At 42.6% G+C, this 20,385-nt stretch overlaps 1 protein-coding gene and 1 long non-coding RNA gene across 4 annotated transcripts in view; one reads left to right on the top strand and one right to left on the bottom strand.

Moving 5' to 3' along the window:
* Positions 1–20,385, bottom strand: part of LOC309697815 — a 332,892-nt gene that overhangs the window by 217,240 nt on the left and 95,267 nt on the right. The gene's annotated exons all lie outside the window — the stretch shown is intronic.
* Positions 1–20,385, top strand: part of htr2cl1 (5-hydroxytryptamine (serotonin) receptor 2C, G protein-coupled-like 1) — a 113,554-nt gene that overhangs the window by 72,578 nt on the left and 20,591 nt on the right. For all 3 annotated transcript variants that reach the window (XM_082519706.1, XM_082519705.1, XM_082519707.1), the window contains exon 3: positions 2,936–3,965. In XM_082519706.1, the coding sequence (XP_082375832.1) occupies positions 3,542–3,965 (424 nt within the window). In that variant the 5' untranslated portion in view covers positions 2,936–3,541. The remainder of the gene's footprint in view (positions 1–2,935; positions 3,966–20,385) is intronic.

The raw sequence follows: 20,385 nt of genomic DNA, 5'->3' as shown, positions 1-20,385 counted from the left end.
GGTAAAATATCAAGTCTTTTCAAGTAAACCGGTTCAAGTCCAATTCAAGTCCCAAGTCATTGGTGTAAAAGTCCAAGTCAAGTCACAAGTCTTAGAATATTTTTTCCAAGTCAAGTCTAAAGTCATAAAATCGAGTCCAAGTCATGTGACTCGAGTCCACACCTCTGGAAAGTAATGCACACAAGACAAGACAATGACATAGAGGCTAAGCAGGGAAGATAAGGGTGAGGAGGAGAGGAGAAAAGTGTGACCGCCTTCGCTGAGAGCTGAAGAAGAAGTGTCTAATATAGAGCACAAACTTGAGGGAGGAATGTATTTAAACAAAAAGGAATGTATTTAAACAAAAAGAGCACGAACTGGTGCAGCTGGACTGTAGTGGGCACTGTGCCAACGCTTTAGGCTCTATAGCTCACTCCAAATGTTTAGAGGGTCCTCAGTAATACTGGTATTTGGATGAAGCACAGCAAAACCTAACTGAACCTCACAGGCAGTCATGCTCTGGTATGATGAAAGGCAACCACACCTAAAAAGAGTGAGACATGCGGGCTCCTGTTTTAGTTCTTTGCAGCATCCAAACACCTGTGAAATAGCAAGTGCATGTTTCCCATAGAGATATACGAAATTACAAGAAATTATTTGTGTCACTTTCAAAGAGGTGACTTCATCCCAGCTCAGTCTCAGGAGTTTGTGAAATAGTCACCCAAAAAAATGAAAGAACTACACTTTTGTCAGTGAGCACAAATTTGTAAGTCATGCAATTCAGTGGGAAATATGTTTTGTCCCAAAAGCACGTATGTTCTGTAGAAAAAGCAAGTGTCACCATGGCAACCAGAAAGAAGTGTTTTATAAGCCATGGCAACTGTTGCGTTTATTTTTTAAACCTAACCCAGCAGATTTTAATGCCTAAAGCTGCGTCCACAGTGGAATCAATTGGCTGCGACCTGGCAACCACACACCACAGAAAATCAACTTCAAGCGACTGCACTACTTGCAAATAACCCCTGACAATGTAAAATGTAAAATGGGCGGGACCTGAGATAACCATTTCTCAACTTTTAGGCGGGCAACTGTAGCGACTAAGTGAGCACAGGATACTACTGATTGGCATGTGGCCTGGTAGTAAATACATGCTTTTTTCAGACAACAGTGCATCCCTCACAAAGCCTTATTTTGGTTAGTACATTACTTGCCCACTAATCAGCCCATCGGCCCAACACTAACCCAACAAGCTGAAAAATGATACCAACTGGTCAGGTTAGACAGGTTGTTATAGGATGACCCCAAATGGGTCACATTCCTATTTCCAGCCACCCTGGGAATAAGAATGTGCCATCCTGTCAGTTGAGTGGAAAATGAGAAAAGAAGTGTTTACGTATAATAAGTGAAAGCAAAACAAACAAAAAAAAAACATTAAGGTCCAATTACTGCATTCAATATGATAAAAGACCAGTTGGGGAGGGTGTGGTTCAAGGTAAACTGGTAGGCATCTACTTTAGACTCAGTTCAGGGGTTTTTGAAGGTTCTCAGTCATCCAGGTCATCATCATCTTTAAGTTTCTTGAAGACGTTTCACCTCTCGCCCAAGAAGCTTCTTGAGTTCTAAGAGGTGGAGAGCCCTATTTAAGCCCTATTGGGAGTGTCCATAAGAGGGTTGCTGACCCTCTATTGATCATCTGCCTAATCACATGAGCCAAGGTGTGAAAACAGGTGCTGGTTACTATCAGCCTAATTGTCATTTAAGTACGAGGATGGGTTGTTTTTATAAACAACACAAGTTGGAACACACACACCCAGACACACACACAACAGTAATCTGAATGAATTATTGTGTTTGCACTCAATCGCACCTAGACAGTTCATTTGCATTCAGAGCAATTTACACAAATAAGTGCAAAGCAGAGACAAATGAATACACTTACACACATTAAACAATACAAATGTTAACAGACCCACACCCACAAAGAAGCACAGTTTTTATTATTGTGTATGTAGCATTCAGTAAAATATGGACAGACATACTCTATCCTTCCTGATATTATCATAGACTCGCCGCCCACTAAAATATCTCAGCTGGAGGCTTGGTTGCGTCTGGAGATGTGCTCGCTTATCATCTCAAAATACACACTCACAAGTGGACACATGGGAACGTAGAAAGAAAAAAGCACAAAAATAAACACACACACACTTATTCGCATTTCATTCTTAAACATCCCACGCAAACGGGAACACGTCTCAATGGATTTTGGTCGTTTGTGCTCTTCACAGGCAAAGACTCACTGTATGCGCGTGCTGACTATCACACACACATAAACTTTGACTCCTCCACCTCTCCTTGAAGACATTTATGAGGTGCTAAATCACTAAGCTGCCTGACTGGTAAGGGTAAATAGAGAGGAGAGCCATACATACACACACACACACATGCTGTGATGTGAAGGAGTAAACATCAAAGCATCTGTTGGATTTTTATCTTTAGTATATTTTTGAATGAGTACAATGTTTAACGTTCTTTTCAGACCTTTTTTTGAGGAGTGTGGACAAAGTCTAAATTAGTCTGGTGGAGAATCACTTGGAGGGCAAAGGAAGCGGAGAAAATGCAGGACAGAAGAAGATTTGAGTGGGCGCGCTGATGGATGGCTGAAGAGGGAAGAAGAAATGGATGAAAGCTCAAAAGATTTAGAGAACGAAAGCATGGAAATTTATTGAGTAAGACTGAGGGAGAGGAGTGGGTGAATGGAGTAGATGGATGGAAGGAAAGTAATCGGAAAGGGGGGATATATCAAGAATATATCAAGACAGACCAGAAGGAATGTAAGAGAGAGAGGTTTGATTTATTCTCAAATCATGAATGACTGGGTGAAAACAACTTGTGCATGCAGGAAGTTCAAATTAGATGATCTGATTCTTTTTTTTTCTTCCATTGCTTCTTTCCGCAGTTCGCCCTCACCATCATCTCGGATAAACTCCTCAGATATGTCCGTTCACAACAGCAAGGTTCAAAGCTGAATGCAGATACTGAAACCGACTGACACCCTGTGGCAAACGGACTACAGCGATTGGGTGGACAGAGGACGATGGTGGCCCGGAGCCATGGATATGAGTCATCCAATTTCCAGCTCTAAATTAAAAACTCTTAAAGTCTCACTTCCACTTGGATGTAGATGTGGCTGAACACCAAAAAGCAACTCGGGACAGTTTTGCTCAGCATATACCTTGAGAACTCCCTGGCAATGATTTGTTGGCCAGTAATGGGAGATACAAGGCTAACAGAACAATTTGAGGCTGTTTGGAACTAGCAAGATTTATTAAAACACAATAATAAAACCAAGAGCCCTTGTAGCTGCTTCTTCCCTATCCCCCTGCCCCAGCTTCCCTGTCATTCACAATCCCCCAGATTTCTCCCTATCCTGCTTTCTTCCCATCCCATCTGATCAACTCTTAGGTGATATCCTTCAGAGAAGTGTCCCTTAATTTTGAGTGCAGCTTCTTCTTCTGTATGCTTCTGAAGCAGATTGTCCAATCTCCAGTAATCTCTCTTTGAAATGGGTGGCCCAGCAAGGGCTCTTCTTGGCGGGTTCGGGACAACCACATCCTCCTTGGAGGTCGGGAGTCGAATGGCTTGGCCGAGCAACAACCCCTTAGATCTCAATCAAACCCTCCCATGGGGGATAGGACTTGGAAGCAGCAGCGGAGGTGGTGGTGCTTCCGGCATGAGTTTAGGTCTGGATAATTTAACAACCCAGGAGTCTGTGAGCAGGGCGGTTATCAAAGAGAAGAACTGGCCAGCACTGCTCATACTCGTCATCATTGCGCTGACGATCGGCGGAAACATTCTGGTCATCCTCGCGGTGTCGCTGGAAAAGAAGCTCCAGAATGCCACCAACTTCTTTCTGAGGTCACTGGCTGTAGCGGACATGCTCGTAGGGATCCTGGTTATGCCAATCTCTCTTATCAACATCCTCTATGGTAAGTTTATGGTACCCATAAATGACATCAGCATGAAACACTTATATACAAATAAAATTCACAACTCATCTCTGCTGACAGTAGCATATTTATAGTCTTACGCAACTTTAAAACATCAGTGAACAATTGGATGAGTTGGTTTGGTTTATATGTAAGTATATATGTTATTGCTGTCAGCGTTAATCTCGTTAAAATGCCGTTAATGCAATAACCGCATTTAAGGCGTCAAATCTCCGTTAGCGAGTTAATGGAGATTTGCCACGTAAATGCGGTTTTGGCGTTAACGTCATTTTAACGAGATTAACGCTGACAGCACCCAAAAAAAGTCGTTCATTTTACTTTCTGTATCTTTGATTTTTTTTTTTTCCATTTTTCTTTTCTTTTTCTGTTTTAGCCATTTAAGAATGATTCAAGAGTCAATCATCATCTTTGTGTGCCGTGATCTCAGCACTTGATCGGATGTGTTCACGGACATAGTGCAACCTGTGATCAGACCAGCTGATATCATTTAGGATAACTTAGTAAATTAGTGTTTGCAGTGAAGATAAACTGACCACTTAAACATTTAAATGACGCTTTTCTAGTTTTGTAGCTTCAGGCTGAAAAATCAAAGAGAAGGTGGAAAAATTGCTGCAAACTGAGAAACTACATTACTCCTACATTCTCAGTAAGCTCAGTACAGTCAAAAGGAACTTGTAAATTACTCGTACCGACTTTGAAAGAATAGCAAAACAGATGATCCACTTTCCTTAAGTGTTTGTAATTATGTATTCACTTCTTTACAGCCCCTCCTTTAATAATAAAAAGCCAGATTCAGAATCAGAATCAGAATCAGAATGGGTTTATTGCCAGATGTTGAGGTTTACAACATTAGGAAATTGCTGCGGTGCTTCAGTGCAGACAATAAGAATTAAAGTGCTATGTAGAAAGAAAGATATGTGCATGAGATATACATGAGATATATACATGAGAATAAGAATTATGAGTGCTACGTAGAAAGATATATACATGAGTGCAGGTGGTGATCAGTGCCAAACATGAAATGATGCAGTGACACAGCGTAGGGTCATGTGTTAGTGGCGGGGACAATCATGTGGTTATTGTTCATGTGTCCAACAGCAGAGGGGAAGAAACTGTTCTTATGGCGAGAGGTTCTGGTGCGAATGGACCGGAGCCTCCTGCCTGAGGGGAGCAGGTCAAACAGACTGTGTCCAGGGTGAGAAGGGTCAGCTGAGATCCGGGCTGCACACCGCAGTGTCCTGGAGGTGTACAGGTCCTGCAGAGATGGGAGTCTGCAGCCAATCACCTTCTCAGCAGAGCGCACAACACGCTGCAGTCTCTGTTTGTCCCTGATAGTGGCTCCAGCGTACCACACGGTGATGGAGGAGGTGAGGATGGACTCGATGATTGCAGTGTAGAATTGCATCATCGTCCGTGTTGGCAGGTTGAATTTCTTCAGCTGCCTCAGGAAGTACATCCTCTGCTGGGCTTTCTTGATGACGGAGGTGATGGTGGGCTCCCACTTCAGGTCCTGGGTGATGGTGGTACCCAGGAAGCGGAATGAGTCCACAGAGGTGATGGGGGTGTCAGTCAGGATGATGGGGGGGAGTGGGGCTGTGTGCTTCCTGAAGTCCACAATAATCTCCACTGTCTTCTGGGCATTCAGCACCAGGTTGTTGTGGCTGCACCAAGACACCAGACGTTCAACCTCCCTCCTGTAGGCAGACTCGTCCCCGTCCGAGATGAGCCCAATGACGGTGGTGTCGTCTGCGAACTTGATTAGCTTGACAGACTGGTGGGTGGAGGTGCAGCAGTTGGTGTACAGGGAGAAGAGCAGAGGAGAAAGAACACAGCCCTGAGGGGAGCCGGTGCTGATGGTCCGGGAGTCCGAGACATTCTTTCCCAGCCTCACGTGCTGCTTCCTGTCCGTCAGGAAGTCAGTGATCCACCGGCAGATGGGATCAGGCACATTCATCTGGGAAAGCTTGCCTCGGAGATGGTCTGGAAGGATGGTGTTGAAGGCAGAGCTGAAGTCCACAAACAGGATCCTGGCGTAGGTTCCTGGGGAGTCCAGATGCTGCAGGATGAAGTGTAGGGCCATGTTGATGGCGTCATCTACAGACCTGTTGGCTCTGTATGCAAACTGCAGGGGGTCCAGGAGGGGGGCCGTGAGGGTCTTGAGATGGGAGAGAACTAGGCGCTCAAATGACTTCATGACCACAGATGTCAGAGCCACGGGTCTGTAGTCATTTAGTCCAGTGATCCTAGGTTTCTTGGGGACAGGGATTATGGTAGAGGACTTGAAGCAGGCAGGCACATGACATGCCTGCAGTGAGGAGTTGAAGATGCCAGAAAACACTGGGGCCAGCTCGTTTGCACAGTGTCTGAGGGTGGCAGGAGACACACCGTCTGGGCCGGGAGCTTTCCGAGCATTCAGACTCCTAAACTGCTTCCTCACATCTGCTTCATGAATATGAAGAGTTGTGGTCGGAGGAGGTGGTGTGAAATCCTCTTTTGTGTGGGGTGAGGGGGCGGGTGTTGCAGGTGAACAGTTTGAAGGTGGTGATGGCTCTATGGAGGGGGGAGAGGTGGGGGAATGAGTGTCCAAAGTGCCTCTATTGTTGGGGTCGTTGAAGGTGTGAAGGCTGCCTGATGGCTCGTCAAAACGGCAGTAGAAGTTGTTAAGGGTGTTGGCTAAGAGCAAGTCATCAGTGGAGTGGGGGGTTTTAGGCTTGTAGTTTGTTATATTCCTAAAACCTTTCCACACAGAGGCCGAGTCATTCTCTGAGATCTGCTGCTGCATCTTCTCAGAGTGCTGATGTTTGGCAATGTCCACTTCTTTAGTGAACCTGTACTTGGCCTCTCTGTAGCAGTCCCTGTCTCCGCTTCTGAACGCCTTACTCTTTTCCAGCCACAGCTTTTTGAGTTTAGGAGTAAACCAGGGTTTGTCATTGTTATAACTCACCCTGGTGCGTGATGGCACAATGCTGTCCTCACAGAAGTGGATATAGGAGGTGACAGTGTCCGTAAACTCGTCCAAGCTGTTAGAAGCAGCCTTCATTGTGTCCCAGTCTGTAGACTCCAAACACGTGCGAAGCTCCTCCACAGCCTCGTTGCTCCACAGTTTTTTAGTCCTCACGACAGGTTTGGAGAGCTTCAGCCTCTGTCTGTACGCGGGGATTAGGTGGATCATGACGTGGTCAGAAAGTCCGAGTGAAGCGCGGGGCACCGCGCGATAGGCCCCGCTGATCGTACTGTAACAGTGGTCTAATGTTCTCTCCTCTCTGGTCGGGCATTTAATATGCTGCTTATATTTTGGAAGCTCATGGCTCAGATTGGCTTTGTTAAAGTCCCCAAGAGCAATGATGAGAGAGTCCGGGAATGTCCGCTCCGTGTGGAGAATCTGCTCCGCGAGTGCGCACTGAGCTGCCTGCGCATTCATCCCTATAAATCTCAATCTTTAGACAATCTGCACCTGATCTCAAATATCCACCCACTTGCCAGCTGTTGTCAGCACACTGACATGCGCCTGCCATCATTAAAAAACATTTTTCCGTGCAGTTATTGAAATGATTATTACTTCTCTGAGACGGCGCACACTGTTATTTTGCAAGTGAATCAAAAGCCGGAGGATGCCAGCTTAATAATTGCAATTTCATACCAGCTTTTTACTGCTGTTCTTGCTTCCAGTGTCCATGCCAGGATTCTGCATGAACGCCCACATTAGCATAATAGGATATGTGCATTCCCCAAGCACGTGTGAAAACATTCGATTAAAGATAGACTGTCTTCTTCTAATATTTCAGCTAGCTCTCGACGTGAACGCCTCAGGAGGGAGGTACATTTCCTACTTCATACCTGTAAATGTCACCATCACAGAGACGATCACAGAGCTGATAGTCAGTGAGAAAATCTGTTTCAGAGATGTAGATAAACAGATGGTGACCTTTACAGGTTTCAGTGACAGCATTCTTTCTCAGTGCTCACATCACCGGCTTCCAAGAACTCTTAGCGCCTTATAATAAATGTGTCTATGTTTTTTGGCTAATATCATACTTCCAATCGTATGAAGCCATATTTTAAAGATTTTTGATTAATCTGTTCAGTAATCTGAGAAACGTGAGGACATTTATGAAGGTATATTTTCAGGGATGCTGTGCACGATATACCTTTTTAAAGGGTAGCTATAATGCTCATTGTTTCTAGACCCATGTTTTTATTATTCGACTGCACTGGAGTGTCTTTGCGTGATTTACGTTTTACAATAATCTTTTTTTATCATTTAGCTTTTCTGCAGTTCATTCACTCTAAAGCAGTGTGTTTGAGCTCCCTTCCATCTCCTTTTAAGACAACTTTGTTCTGATTGGCTGCCCCTCACAATTTGAATAGCATGTGGGTGGGGCTTCTGTGCTACATGCCCACAGTTAAGTAGAGACAATAGTTGTAGTGAAACCAAGTGCATAGAGGACTTGAGCTTTTGGTTCATGGAGATTGCTTGAATATATACTCTGACCTCATTATTTGAAACTGTGGCCATGTTTTGAAAATGCCACTGTGACAAAATATATGACAGAAATTAATGAAACCCATAGTGTGGCTACTTTGACCTCTTTACAGCTACCATGTTGCTGGCAACGATTAAGGCAGGATTTGCCCTTTGTGTGGAATTATAGAAATTTGATCAGATCTTCTAGTTTCCAAAACTAGGCTTCCTTAGCAAAACGCAAACTAATCCTAACCCTCATTCAGTGGGGATTCTGGTGGATGTTAGTCCTCAGTCACAGAAGCCTAGAGACTGGTCTGCAAACTCATGGAAAAATTAATATTCCCAGACTGGTTGCAAGGGGTTGCAGCCATCCAGTCGCTATGGAAAGATTTGTATTCCACAACAAATTGGCAAGTGGTTGCTGGAGTTTGCTGGCTAATACTAAATTGGTGTCAAAGAGGTATGCAGTGCTGCATTGGAAACTGCGTCGGTCAATAGCAGAATGCTCTGGTCTCCAGTAGTTTGCATGGAAGATGCCAACCAGTTTGCAAATACTTGCAAACTGGTTGCTAAGTCAAAGTGGATTTGTGAAGATTTGAGGCTAAATGTAAATGAAGAACTTTTACGTTCAAAGTAAACGTTGCACTTTTTGAAACGTGTTGGTTGCAGCAGTAAGGCACAACTTGCCTTGAAGGCAAATGCTCTTCATTTCTGGTTTGTGTCACACAAGTTTCGCCACCAGTAGTTGGTTAGTGCTAGGAGGAAATACAACCATTCTCCAGGCATGTGTAACTCGAGCTTTAAGAGCTTAGTAGAATAGAAGAATATACAATGTTTTTAACAGTGATGACAGCAGCACAGCCCTTTCTGCAAAAGCTTACCATGAAATTAATCATTAGGACTTGTAACAGGTCAGAACTTGAGGTTTTCACTGTGAAATTTGATGAAGCATGCAAACAAAGTATGCAAACTAATTGGATAAAAGGAAAAGTAAACTTAAGCAGTCATCATCAGTTTCATCATCTTGCGTGAGCAGTGCTTCAAGCAGTAGAACTAACAAGTCAAAAGCCAAAGGATAAGTCACATGAATTTAATTACACCATTGTAATTGAGTTTGATCACATTTTAAGTTTAAGAATTTTAGACGCCTTAGTTCAGCTGATTTAATAATCAAATTACCTCAGAAAACATGATGATGAATAGCTTTCTTTATTTTTCTTGGAAAGTTAATCATACCTCGACACAATGTCACAATCTCAGCTTTTGTTGCATTCTCACATCCCACAGCTGCAGATGCACGGCTTTAATCAATTGTGAATCAAGGACCCTGAACATGAACCAGGAGTTTTGACAGGAGTCGTGAAAGACTTTAAGAGCTGTTTTAAAGAATAAAAGGTGGGGGAAAAAATAAAAGAATAGAAGGGGCTGTGTAGGTGTGTGGGTTAGTGAGGATGTGTGGAACCTCTTCTCCTTTAACAAAGAGAAAACTTCAACAGAATCAGGCTCAAGGATGATGGCCATCTGTCTCAAACGGTTGTGGTAAGGGTGAGATTGGAGACAGAAAAGAAGAGTGAGGAAGAGAGGCAACAAACAATACAGCGATAGACACTCAGCAGGTCAGTGAGGCCGGTGGCTTCAGATTAGAAACATGCAGCTCTGGAGGCAGAGATACCAGCAGACAGGGCAGAAAAAGCACAAACACGAGGAAAAAGAAGGCAAAGGAGAAAACAGGAGATCAGTGAAAGACAGTTTATTGAGGTCATCTTCATGAGGTGGGATTCATCTGTATGAGTTATAATAAGGCAAGAGGAATATAGGAGAATGAGAAAGATGTATTCTTTATCTCAAATATAAACCAAAATTAATCAATCTATTGTCTAAACATTATTTAGAGAAGAACGTTTTGCCATATTTCTTCCATCCCCCATATATAAACAAATACAATAAAGGCTTTTATACATTAACCCCTCCATGTATCTTGCGTTAACTAATAACGCAGTAGGACTGTCCAAAAGTTTTTTTCCTTCTTTACGATCACCACCCTGGTTATATCCTGGCGTCAAAATCATTTATACCCCCGTCGTTTATGCGCCATACTCAATTCAGTGTTCTCCTAAACAACAAAATCTCTACATCAGCGCAGCTTTAGAAGAAGAAGGCGAAACGAGTTTTCTCCAGGAAGACATAAGAAGTATTACAAACTTATCCGGTTGTATGTAGAGACACTCAAAGAGGAAGAGGAAGGAAAAGAGGAATAGCTCAGGGAAGATTCATGGATGCAGTGAAGACATGAAGATTGTCGGTGTGACAGAGGAGGATGCTAGGGATACTGTGAGATGAAGGCATATAATCCACTCTGTTGACCCATAATGTAAGTAGAAGAAGGGTTATACCGGCAAAAGAGCTGGTATAAGTGGACAGATATCAGCAGAACAGATGAAGTGGTTTTAAGCTTTCCTGGTTCTTTGTTTCTGAAGTCATGCTCACACTGGAGATAAAGATATATCAGCCTCTAACCCACCTGTTTCTAAATCTTTCTTTTATGTCCGCTACTTTTACGGCAGTTCAATAAAATACTAATAATGCTGCAGGCCAACTTCAATTCACCTTAAATGTATCAATTCTTGCTTCCCAGCTTATAAAATGCAGATGTGATTCTGCACATACTGTGTGGATATTCATGCTTCAGTCTAACTCTTTTATTTTGCCCTGCAGGCCTTTTGTTTCCCCTGCCAAACCTGACCACATTCACTACAGTCATGTGTTGGCTTTGTGGCAGGCAGGCATCCTGCTGGAATGCTAAGCAGGACGGGGAAGGTTGATTGCTGCTTAATGGGCCACGCGTGGCCAACGGACACACTCGCTGGCCCGCTCTGTGCCTGTCTGTTAGTTCAAGCCACCGCTGATTGCTCACTGTGGTAATCAATGTTTCACACAGACACACACTGAAACAAAACACTGACAAGTCTGTCCTTTCCTTTCGCTCTTTCAGATGCACAAACACACTGAGACAGATTGGCTGTTTGTCTCTCTGTCATTTATATACACAGAAGAACACGAGTCCCTGCAAACACACCCAGTGCTCGCACACACACTTGAGTGGAGTCTGGATCTTTACGTGCAGTGTTATCCATCAGACTGGTACTTGACTGCATTGATCCTCACGGCTGACTGAGTGATCGACCAGACACACACACACACACACTCGCACGTCACTGAATGTTCTCACACCATTTCGACTGACAATAAATTATTCCAGCTATCATAATAATGATGATGCTAATGAGAATGATGATGATGACAATCATGATAAAAGATGAAGGGAATGGTAATTTAACAATGGTTTTTTACCCTCTCTCTTTCTAATGCATAGGCCTACATGACATTTACACACACACACACACACACACACACACACACACACACACACACACACACACAGAGCTTTTAGAGAATATGTGTTTGCATTTCTTTAATTGGAATTGCCAGATGATTAAATTAAATTGATGGAGCATAGGCTTTTTAAAATAACAAGGATACACGCACACAAATACCAGCAGGCAATTTGTCATGTAATATAAAATGATTAGATAAATGTTCTTGGACAGGAATTATGAGTTTAATTATCATAATCAAATCGTGCATCTCTGATAAATCTCTAGAAACCCAGCTAACACCAACTGTTGGCATCTGGGCTCCAGTTAGACAAAGACATAAACTTGTTGTGTCTTCTGTTGGGTGTAAATGGTGCACCATTTATCCATGGATAAAGGTCTTCATGAATCATGTATTGCCGTTACAGAGTGTACTAGAACTTACATAGATCTTTTCTACTCCACACTCTACACTGCTTTCTTACTACAAGCCTCAACTACCGGTTCACACATTGCCTCTTTTCTGTGCCTAAGCACTTACACAAGCTAATATTCATACACAGGTGCATCGGGGGGGAGAACACAGTGTTCAATATGAGTATCAGTGTTGTAAGTTAAAGACCCTACAATAATACAGAGAAAACCTCAACAATCATATGACTCCCTGTGAGCAAGCACTTTGGCGACAGTGGGAAGGAAAAACTCCCTTTTAACAGGAAGAAGCCTCCAGAAAAACCAGGGTGAGGGAGGCAGGGACATCTACCATGACCGGCTGGGTTGACAGGAGGAAGGCAGGACAAAGACACACTGAGGAAGACAACCAGAGATTAATAATAGCAAATTATCAATAATAATACTGTAGCAAATGAGTACCTTGCCCACAGATTCTTAAAGGTCTGGAGCCATGGTAGCTCACTTATTCCACACAAGATAAACAATTTGCACACTCCAAGCAAAAATACCAGCTAGTTCAGTCAGTAGAGCATGAGATGCTTAAGCTCAGGTTAGTGGGTTCAAGCCTCATGTGGGGCGTTTCTCTTTTCTCTATCAAGACAGAACTTATGTGAGTTTACTCTCATGTAAGGTGCTGACAAACAAGATTCTTTGGGCATCATACTGAATCTTAGTGTGGATTCAGGAGTGGAGGTTGTCTCCTAATTGTGAAGGTTTTTGGTTGAATCCTCACATTCTGTAGTCTGCATGTTGATAAATTCTTGGGAGTCAATGAATCCTCTGAATGTGAACTTTTGGTTAATAAAGCTTCTGTGTGTGAGTGAGGCTAGTGGTAAGAAGTCATTGCAAGAGCTCCTATCAAGTACCAGTCATTTACCACTAAGCCACCAGCTTGTAATCCGCACACTGGAGGAACTGTGGATTATTATACCTTCTCAGTAACAGCTTCCACAATTAGACAGACTTTATGTTAATTATTTATACTAGACTGTAAAGTCCTAAAATTCTAACGCGGGGGTTGAACCCACGACCCTGAGATTAAGAGTCTCATGCTCTACCGACTGAGCTAGCCGGGCCTGCATTGTGTTTTTGTTGTGCATTTACTTGCAAGAAAAGCTCTGTCTGATTTGATGTGGAAGCTGTTATTGCGAATATTCATTCCTCGAAACCCAAACACAGTCCCAGCCCTTCAGCTTGCTTGGTTTCATTTTATAAATGCTTTCTTGGTGATTCTTTTGGTGTCAGTTGCTAGTTTCAGTGTGAGACACTGAGAGATACTGCACGCCAGTTCCAAACCTGTCTCGTTACCTTCTGTTTCTGTCAAAACACAAAGGCAGCGGCAACAAAGAAGAACAGCTCAACACTTCACAACAGGACTTTGCTCATCATGGTGGGGGCATCCATCTTTCATACACAGCTGAAGTCTCTCCTGTATGCAAACTTTGTTGCTGTGTAGTTAACTTTTTCAGCTGCACCAGTAATTGATTAAGTGAGTAGAGGGGAGGAACGTGAAAATCTTTTAACTTATCAGAAATATCTGATGCTTTTCCTCTTGGTAGGACAGTTTAAAAAAGCAACAGCAAGAACACGGAGGTCTTCTTCTGGGTAAGACTTATGGTTCTGTTTTTCAGGATAATTTGTTCTGTTTTGCAGACGTGATCTAATTTCCATTCTGCTTTTCAGCAATTTGTCCATGTTTTCCCTTCCTCCACATTGAGACCTTATGACGGGAGGGAGATATGGTGCCATCTCAACTGAATGTAATTCAGATTCATTTGGCTTCTTCCCTTCCTCAGGTCTCTGTTTGCTCAGTGATAAAACATACAGTAGACGTGATAATAAAACACTGATAATACATGAAGCGAGGAAACTGCTCATTTTTGAAGGTATCTCACTTCAAGTCTTATGGCCAAATATAAAACAAATACCCAAAACTATGAATTATTGATGTGGGGGAGGGCAGAATGGTTAGGTAAGGATGAAAATGAGATGGAACAAAGGCAAGAGAAAGGAAATGATATCTCATGGACTAAATTAAGGCAGGAGGAGATTACACAGACAGGAAAACACAGCCAAAAAAGTGCATGACATGCAAGGTCAACTCAATCAAAGTGTTCATTGAAGGCTATTTCTCTGCTCACAAACTGGAAACATAGATTCCTGAAGAAGACATGTTTAAAAAAACTGATTTTTCCCCAACAGTGAATTAACTCAACACATCAAAGTCTGTGCTTTAAGAAACTGGAAAGAAGGCCAATGTACACAGCCAGAGAAGGCCTATTATCATCTATCATATGTCATATACAGACATACAGGCTCGGGCCTTTTTTAGTCAGTGAGGGCTTGGATGCCTCTCCACACCTGGCGACGGTTGTTGTCCTTGAGGAAGCCCTCTATCCTCCTCCTGTAGGCCTCCTTGGCCTGTTTGATGCCCCTCCTCAGGTTGGCTCTGGCAGTGCTGTACAGGGAACTGTCCCTCAACCTGAAGGCTGAGTTACGAGTTCTGATCAAAGTCTGTACTTCACTCATCATACAAGGTTTTCAGTTAGGAAAAATCCAGATGGTTTTGATCACAGTCACATTCTTTACACAGCACTACATAGACTGAGTGAAGGTCTCCAAGTCCTGCTGTTCAAAGATGGACCAGTCTGTCAGATCAAAACAGTCCTGTAGCTGGAGGAGAGCATCATTTGGCCATGTTTTAATGACCCGGGTGCTTGGAGGGGGATGTAGGCAATGATGTTGAGTGATGTTACTGTCCACATGGTCCAGTGTCCCATCTGCCCTGGTAGGAATAACATGGTGGTGGAATATGGGGAGTACAAATTTCAAACATGCCTTATTATGTGGAGTTCCCCAAGGTTCCATCTTGGGACCCCCTCTGTTTAACATTTACATGCTCCCACTGGCACAGATTATAAAGAACAACAAAATAAACTACCACAGCTATGCAGATGACACACAAATATATATCACAATGTCACCAGGAGACCGAGGCCCTGTACAGGCTCTTGGTAAATGCATTGAGGAAATCAATGACTGGTTGTGCCACAATTTTCTCCAACTAAACAAAAACAAAACTGAAGTAATAGTCTTTGGCGCCAAAGAAAAACGATTACAGGTCACCAGAGAACTTCAATCTATACATCTAAAAACCACAAACCAGGCGAGAAATTTGGGTGTAGTGATGGATGCAGACCTAAACTTAGAAAAACACATTAAGACAATAACAAAGTCAGCTTACTATCACCTCAAGAATATTTCAAGGATAAAAGATCTGATGTCTCAACAGGACCTGGAAAAACTAGTCCATGCATTCATCTTTAGTAGGCTTGATTACTGTAACAGCATCTTTACAGGTCTACCTAAAAAATCAGTCAGACAACTACAGCTCATTCAGAACTCTGCTGCTCGAGTCCTCAGTAAGACCAAAAAAGTGGACCACATCAGTCCAGCTCTGAGGTCTTTACACTGGCTACCTGTCCGTCAGAGGATAGACTTTAAAGTTCTGATGCTGGCCTATAAAGCTCTGAATGGTTTAGGACCAAAATACATCAGTGACCTGCTGACCCAGTATGAACCTTCCAGATCCCTCAGGTCATCTGGATCTGGTCTTTTATCAGTTCCCAGAGTCAGAACCAGACACGGAGAAGCTGCATTCAGCTTTTATGCTCCTTATATCTGGAACAAACTCCCAGAAAGCCTCAGATCAGCTGAAACACTCAGTTTATTTAAATCCAGGTTGAAGACTCACCTATTCTCAGCTGCATTTGAATAAAGCACCAAATCCACACTTTTAAGCTTAAATTTCAAAACTTACACTAACTACTGATCTTATCTATTTCTAATTTTATCTGTTTTGGTTTTATATACTGTTTTGTTTGTTTGTTAAGCTTAAATTTCAAAACTTACATTAACTACTGATTTTATCTACTGTTCTGATTTTATCTGTTTTGATTTTATATACTGTTTTGTTTGTTTGTTTGTTTGTTAAGTGGGTTTAGAGCTCTGGGTAGCTCCCCAGCTGGGTCTAGACTGGGTCTAGAGAGTATTTTAAATTCAGGGAATTTAAAATAGAAAGTAGCTCGTCCACAGAAGGACTGGTAGCTCCCCTTACGATAAGGGTTCAGATCGCGCGAACAGGTGTGAAATGTGTGTGTTTAGTTAGTTTGTTTGTTTGCTTGTTTTAATTAATTTTAAATCATGCTTTTTATTTGTTTTTGTTTCTAATGTCTCTGTAAAGCACTTTGAATCACCTTGTTGTTGAATTGTGCTATACAAATAAATTTGCCTTGCCTTGCCTTGCCTTGCCTTGCCTATTAAAGTCCCCAACAACAATATGGGTGCCTTCAGGGTGCTCTCTCTGCTGTTGAGAGCCTCCTGACGATAAGTTGGAAGTGGTTGAGTACTGAGCTAACGTTAGCATCGAGGAGGATATAACCAATGGTAACGTTGGCTACCGTTAGCACATGAAGTAGATAAAGTGGGCCTGCACTAAGTGGACATGGCCTCTAAGTCTAGTGAGTAGTGACTGTCTATTATTCTACTGATCTGGAACCGATCCCGAAGCACATAAGCACAGAGCCCACCACCACTTCCCCTACCGGAGTCTTTGTTGTGGTGCTGGCGATGTAATGTCCGGCCCAGTAATTCCACTTGGGATCGAGGATGTTTGGATGGAGCAAGGATTCAGTTACCATCAGTAGACAACACTCCCAGACAAAGGTTATTAAGTGGATATCCACTTTATAACCCACAACCTTAAGCCATAACACAATACAAATTAATGGGTTCGATAAACTCTTAAATTTGCCTTGAAGAAAAAAAGTAGCTATAGAGACCAAAACTGTCCATTGTACCCAACTGTTAACATGTTTTTTTTTTCTGGTTTTTGAGCCAGCCTCAAGCTGATGGCGGCAAGCCCATTTTTCCAACATGGTGTGTAAATGTTATGTGAAGCACATACTGAGGTCAGCTGAGTGCATAGACTGTGTGCACACGTGTGAAGTGAAAGGTAAATGTCAGTGAGTTTCCAAGAGTTCTAGTGCATGAAATCTGATAAAGTGGTTCAGGTGATGTCACAAAAAGCTTTCAAGGCGCATGCCCAGCTAGTTCAGTCGGCAGAGCATGAGACTCTTAATCTCAGGGTTGTGGGTTAGAGCCACATGTTTGGCATAGCTGTTTTAAATCACAATATGCTGGAATAAAGTCTTGAGCAAGGGACCAGGAGCCTTATGTTTTTATAAAGATGTGTGTCATACTGTATGAATGTGCACTGCGCAAAAAAATATAGAGAGCATTGTTATTCCAAGTATACCACCAAGTAAGTTAAACTTCTGAGATATTGATCTGGTCAGTTAAGTAACATAGGAAGTTGTTAATGAGTTTCAGCTGCTGTTGTATTAATGATATTAACTAGAGGGACGACAATGAGACAACCCCCAAAACAGGAATGGTTTTACAGGTGGAGGCCACTGAAATCCTTCCATCCTCATCTTTTCTTATTTTTTTCAATAGTTTTGCATTTGGCTCAGGTAGCGACATGATACCTGGACCCTACAGAGGTTGGACAGGTAGAACAGTATCTGCTGCTTCGCGCAAGGGCGAACAGGATGGTTGGTGTGACCAAGCAATCAGAATCATGAGGGTAACCTGAGGGCCTGACATCCTCTGTGCTAGTCTTCTAGCCCTGTGCTCAGTGCTCATTGGCTTTAGAACAAATTCAGACATATAGTGGTTAACACATTTGTTTGGGAAGTGATAGTTTGCTGATTTAGTTCCAGCCAGAGACACAAATTCCCCTTGGGTTTGTGTCTAACGCCAGGAAAGACATCTGGCATTAAAATCTGCCAAATCAAATTTGCAAAGCTCCATGCTTATCAAGGGATATAGTCAGGTAAACATGGAGAATTTAGTTAAGATGCTAAAAAAGCATGTAATTGCTGTAAAATCTGAAGCTGTTGCTGAGACAGAGCAATCCTTAGCTCCCCCTGTCTGCAGGTACAAGTGTCTCAGAAGGTTATAAAATGTTAGCTGAAGGCCATGAGTTTGAAAACCAGGAGATTTTCTTTTAGAAAAACAAATTAATTCATGTAACAAACTGTAAACATGCCTCTTTTTTTTTCCTGGTGAAAAAATGGACATTTTAAAATAGTAGTCTGTAGAAATTTGCTTGTTCAGTCAGCCTCAAGTGGCCACTGGAGGGACTGCAGTTATTGACTTCTTTTTTTTCAGTTCTGGAGTTCAGCATTTGGTCGAACGTGTTCATAGACATCACACGTCCCATGATCAAACTAGCTGATGCTTTCTTTTTATTTTTGGAAATCAGTGTTACATCAAACTAAAGTGAGCAGAAATACAACACAAATTCCCACCACAAGCGCCCTTCTTGACTACCATCTGACCTGTTCATACGTCATAACCTTTCCGTATTATGCAAAGCCTGACAAAATGTGCGATGATTCAAAAGTGCTGTTTAATTATCAGCTATTTTGTACAGTTGACTGCAACACTCAGTTATTTTCACTCGGTCTATTTAGAAGAAAGTCTAACTCACCCGGTAGCCAGCTGAGTAACACCTTGTGTGTTTGTGTGTGTCATGCACTGCCCCCCAAAAAGCGTTTGACCTCTGAAACATTATGCAAGCTGCCTCCCACTCAGCATGCACACAAACAAGCGTGTGATTCATTCCACATGCATCACATACGTGCTGCTCGTCCTACAAATCAGAGATGAAATTAAGCAGCCAGATTACACGCTCGCGGGTTTGGCCCCAGGTCATGTCCTCGGTTCATATAAATAGCCGCGGGCACAGAGAGACAGTTTTTGCGGTATATGCCCTCTTTAGGAGGATGACACAGCATCAGTGTTGCTCACTTTTATTTATCCTTAACAGAACAGCTTTTCAAGTGAAACATATCACTCAGAATCAAAGATTGCCTTTACTGGATGATTTGTGATGCACTATAGTCCCTTGAAATGTGGAAGCAATGGCACGGATTTCAGTTAGAAAGATATTTGAAATGAAAGTGACGGAAAATAGATATGAGCCAAAGCAATTGAAAAAGACGGAGGAGACAAGAAGGATGCAAGCTGTGACACTGAGTACGGTAATGGAGCATTCGTGCCTCGAGCAGTTAGCATAATTGTAGTTGATGTTTGGTTTTACTCGTTTCATTTCTTTAAATAAATAGTATCTTTCTTGCAAGTGCCAGAATATAATTTTAACCCACTCAGCAGCCAGCCTGCCAATCAAGCTAATTATTTAAGCCCAGTTTAAGCAGTGTGTGACCTGCTGATTGTAATTACGCATCCGCTGGACTCTGTTGACTCCCTCACGTGTGTTTGTAGCTGCTGTATTGTTATCCCAGGGGGTGTACATGGGCCCAACGCTGAGATGGCAGAGAGCGATTTTATTCCCAACGACCCCAAACTGCTCACCCAACAAATCAGCGAGGGGAGACTGACTAGCTAGTAGCTCTACAGGGTATCACACTGGTACTAGATTTGACCTTTGATCTCCAAGCGCAGGGAGAGATAAAAGAGGAATTCACCCTCTGGGATCGTACAGCATCACTGAAAAAGAAAAAAGAAAAAAAAGAAAGCTGATCTGATTTTAGTTTCACAAACTGTGCATCGGATGCTAGCTTCTGTTTCCTGCTGGGAGGTAAATTGAGCCCACTGTGGTCAGGAATGCTTTTCTTTTATCTTTGTTTGACTTTTAATGTCTTGTTTCACGCCCAGCACAGTCACTCTGGGCTATTGGTCGACACTCCAGTTAGGTTGGTGAGAGACAAGCAAATCAATGTCGTTTGTTCTTATACGGTTCTCTATGTGCTCATGAAAAATGAAGTGCACCCCATAATTCAGTAGAGCCACTTTTAGAAGCAATAAACTGAATTTGTTTCTTTGTGAGGTGACTTTATTATCAGTCAGGAATTCTTGCCTGCTCTTCTTTACAGCTTTGCTTGAGTTCATTGAGGTTTGTGGGCATTCATTTGTGCACAGCTCTCTTAAGGTCCTGCCACAGCATTTCAATCAGGATGATATCTGGACTAGACCATTGCAACATCTTGATTCTTTTCTTTTTGCTGCTTTGCTTTGGACC

This window comes from Aulonocara stuartgranti (assembly GCF_965226115.1).
Source record: "Aulonocara stuartgranti genome assembly, chromosome: 3".
NCBI classification, from domain to species: Eukaryota; Metazoa; Chordata; class Actinopteri; order Cichliformes; family Cichlidae; genus Aulonocara; species Aulonocara stuartgranti.
This window is presented reverse-complemented; position numbering and strand designations above follow the sequence as displayed.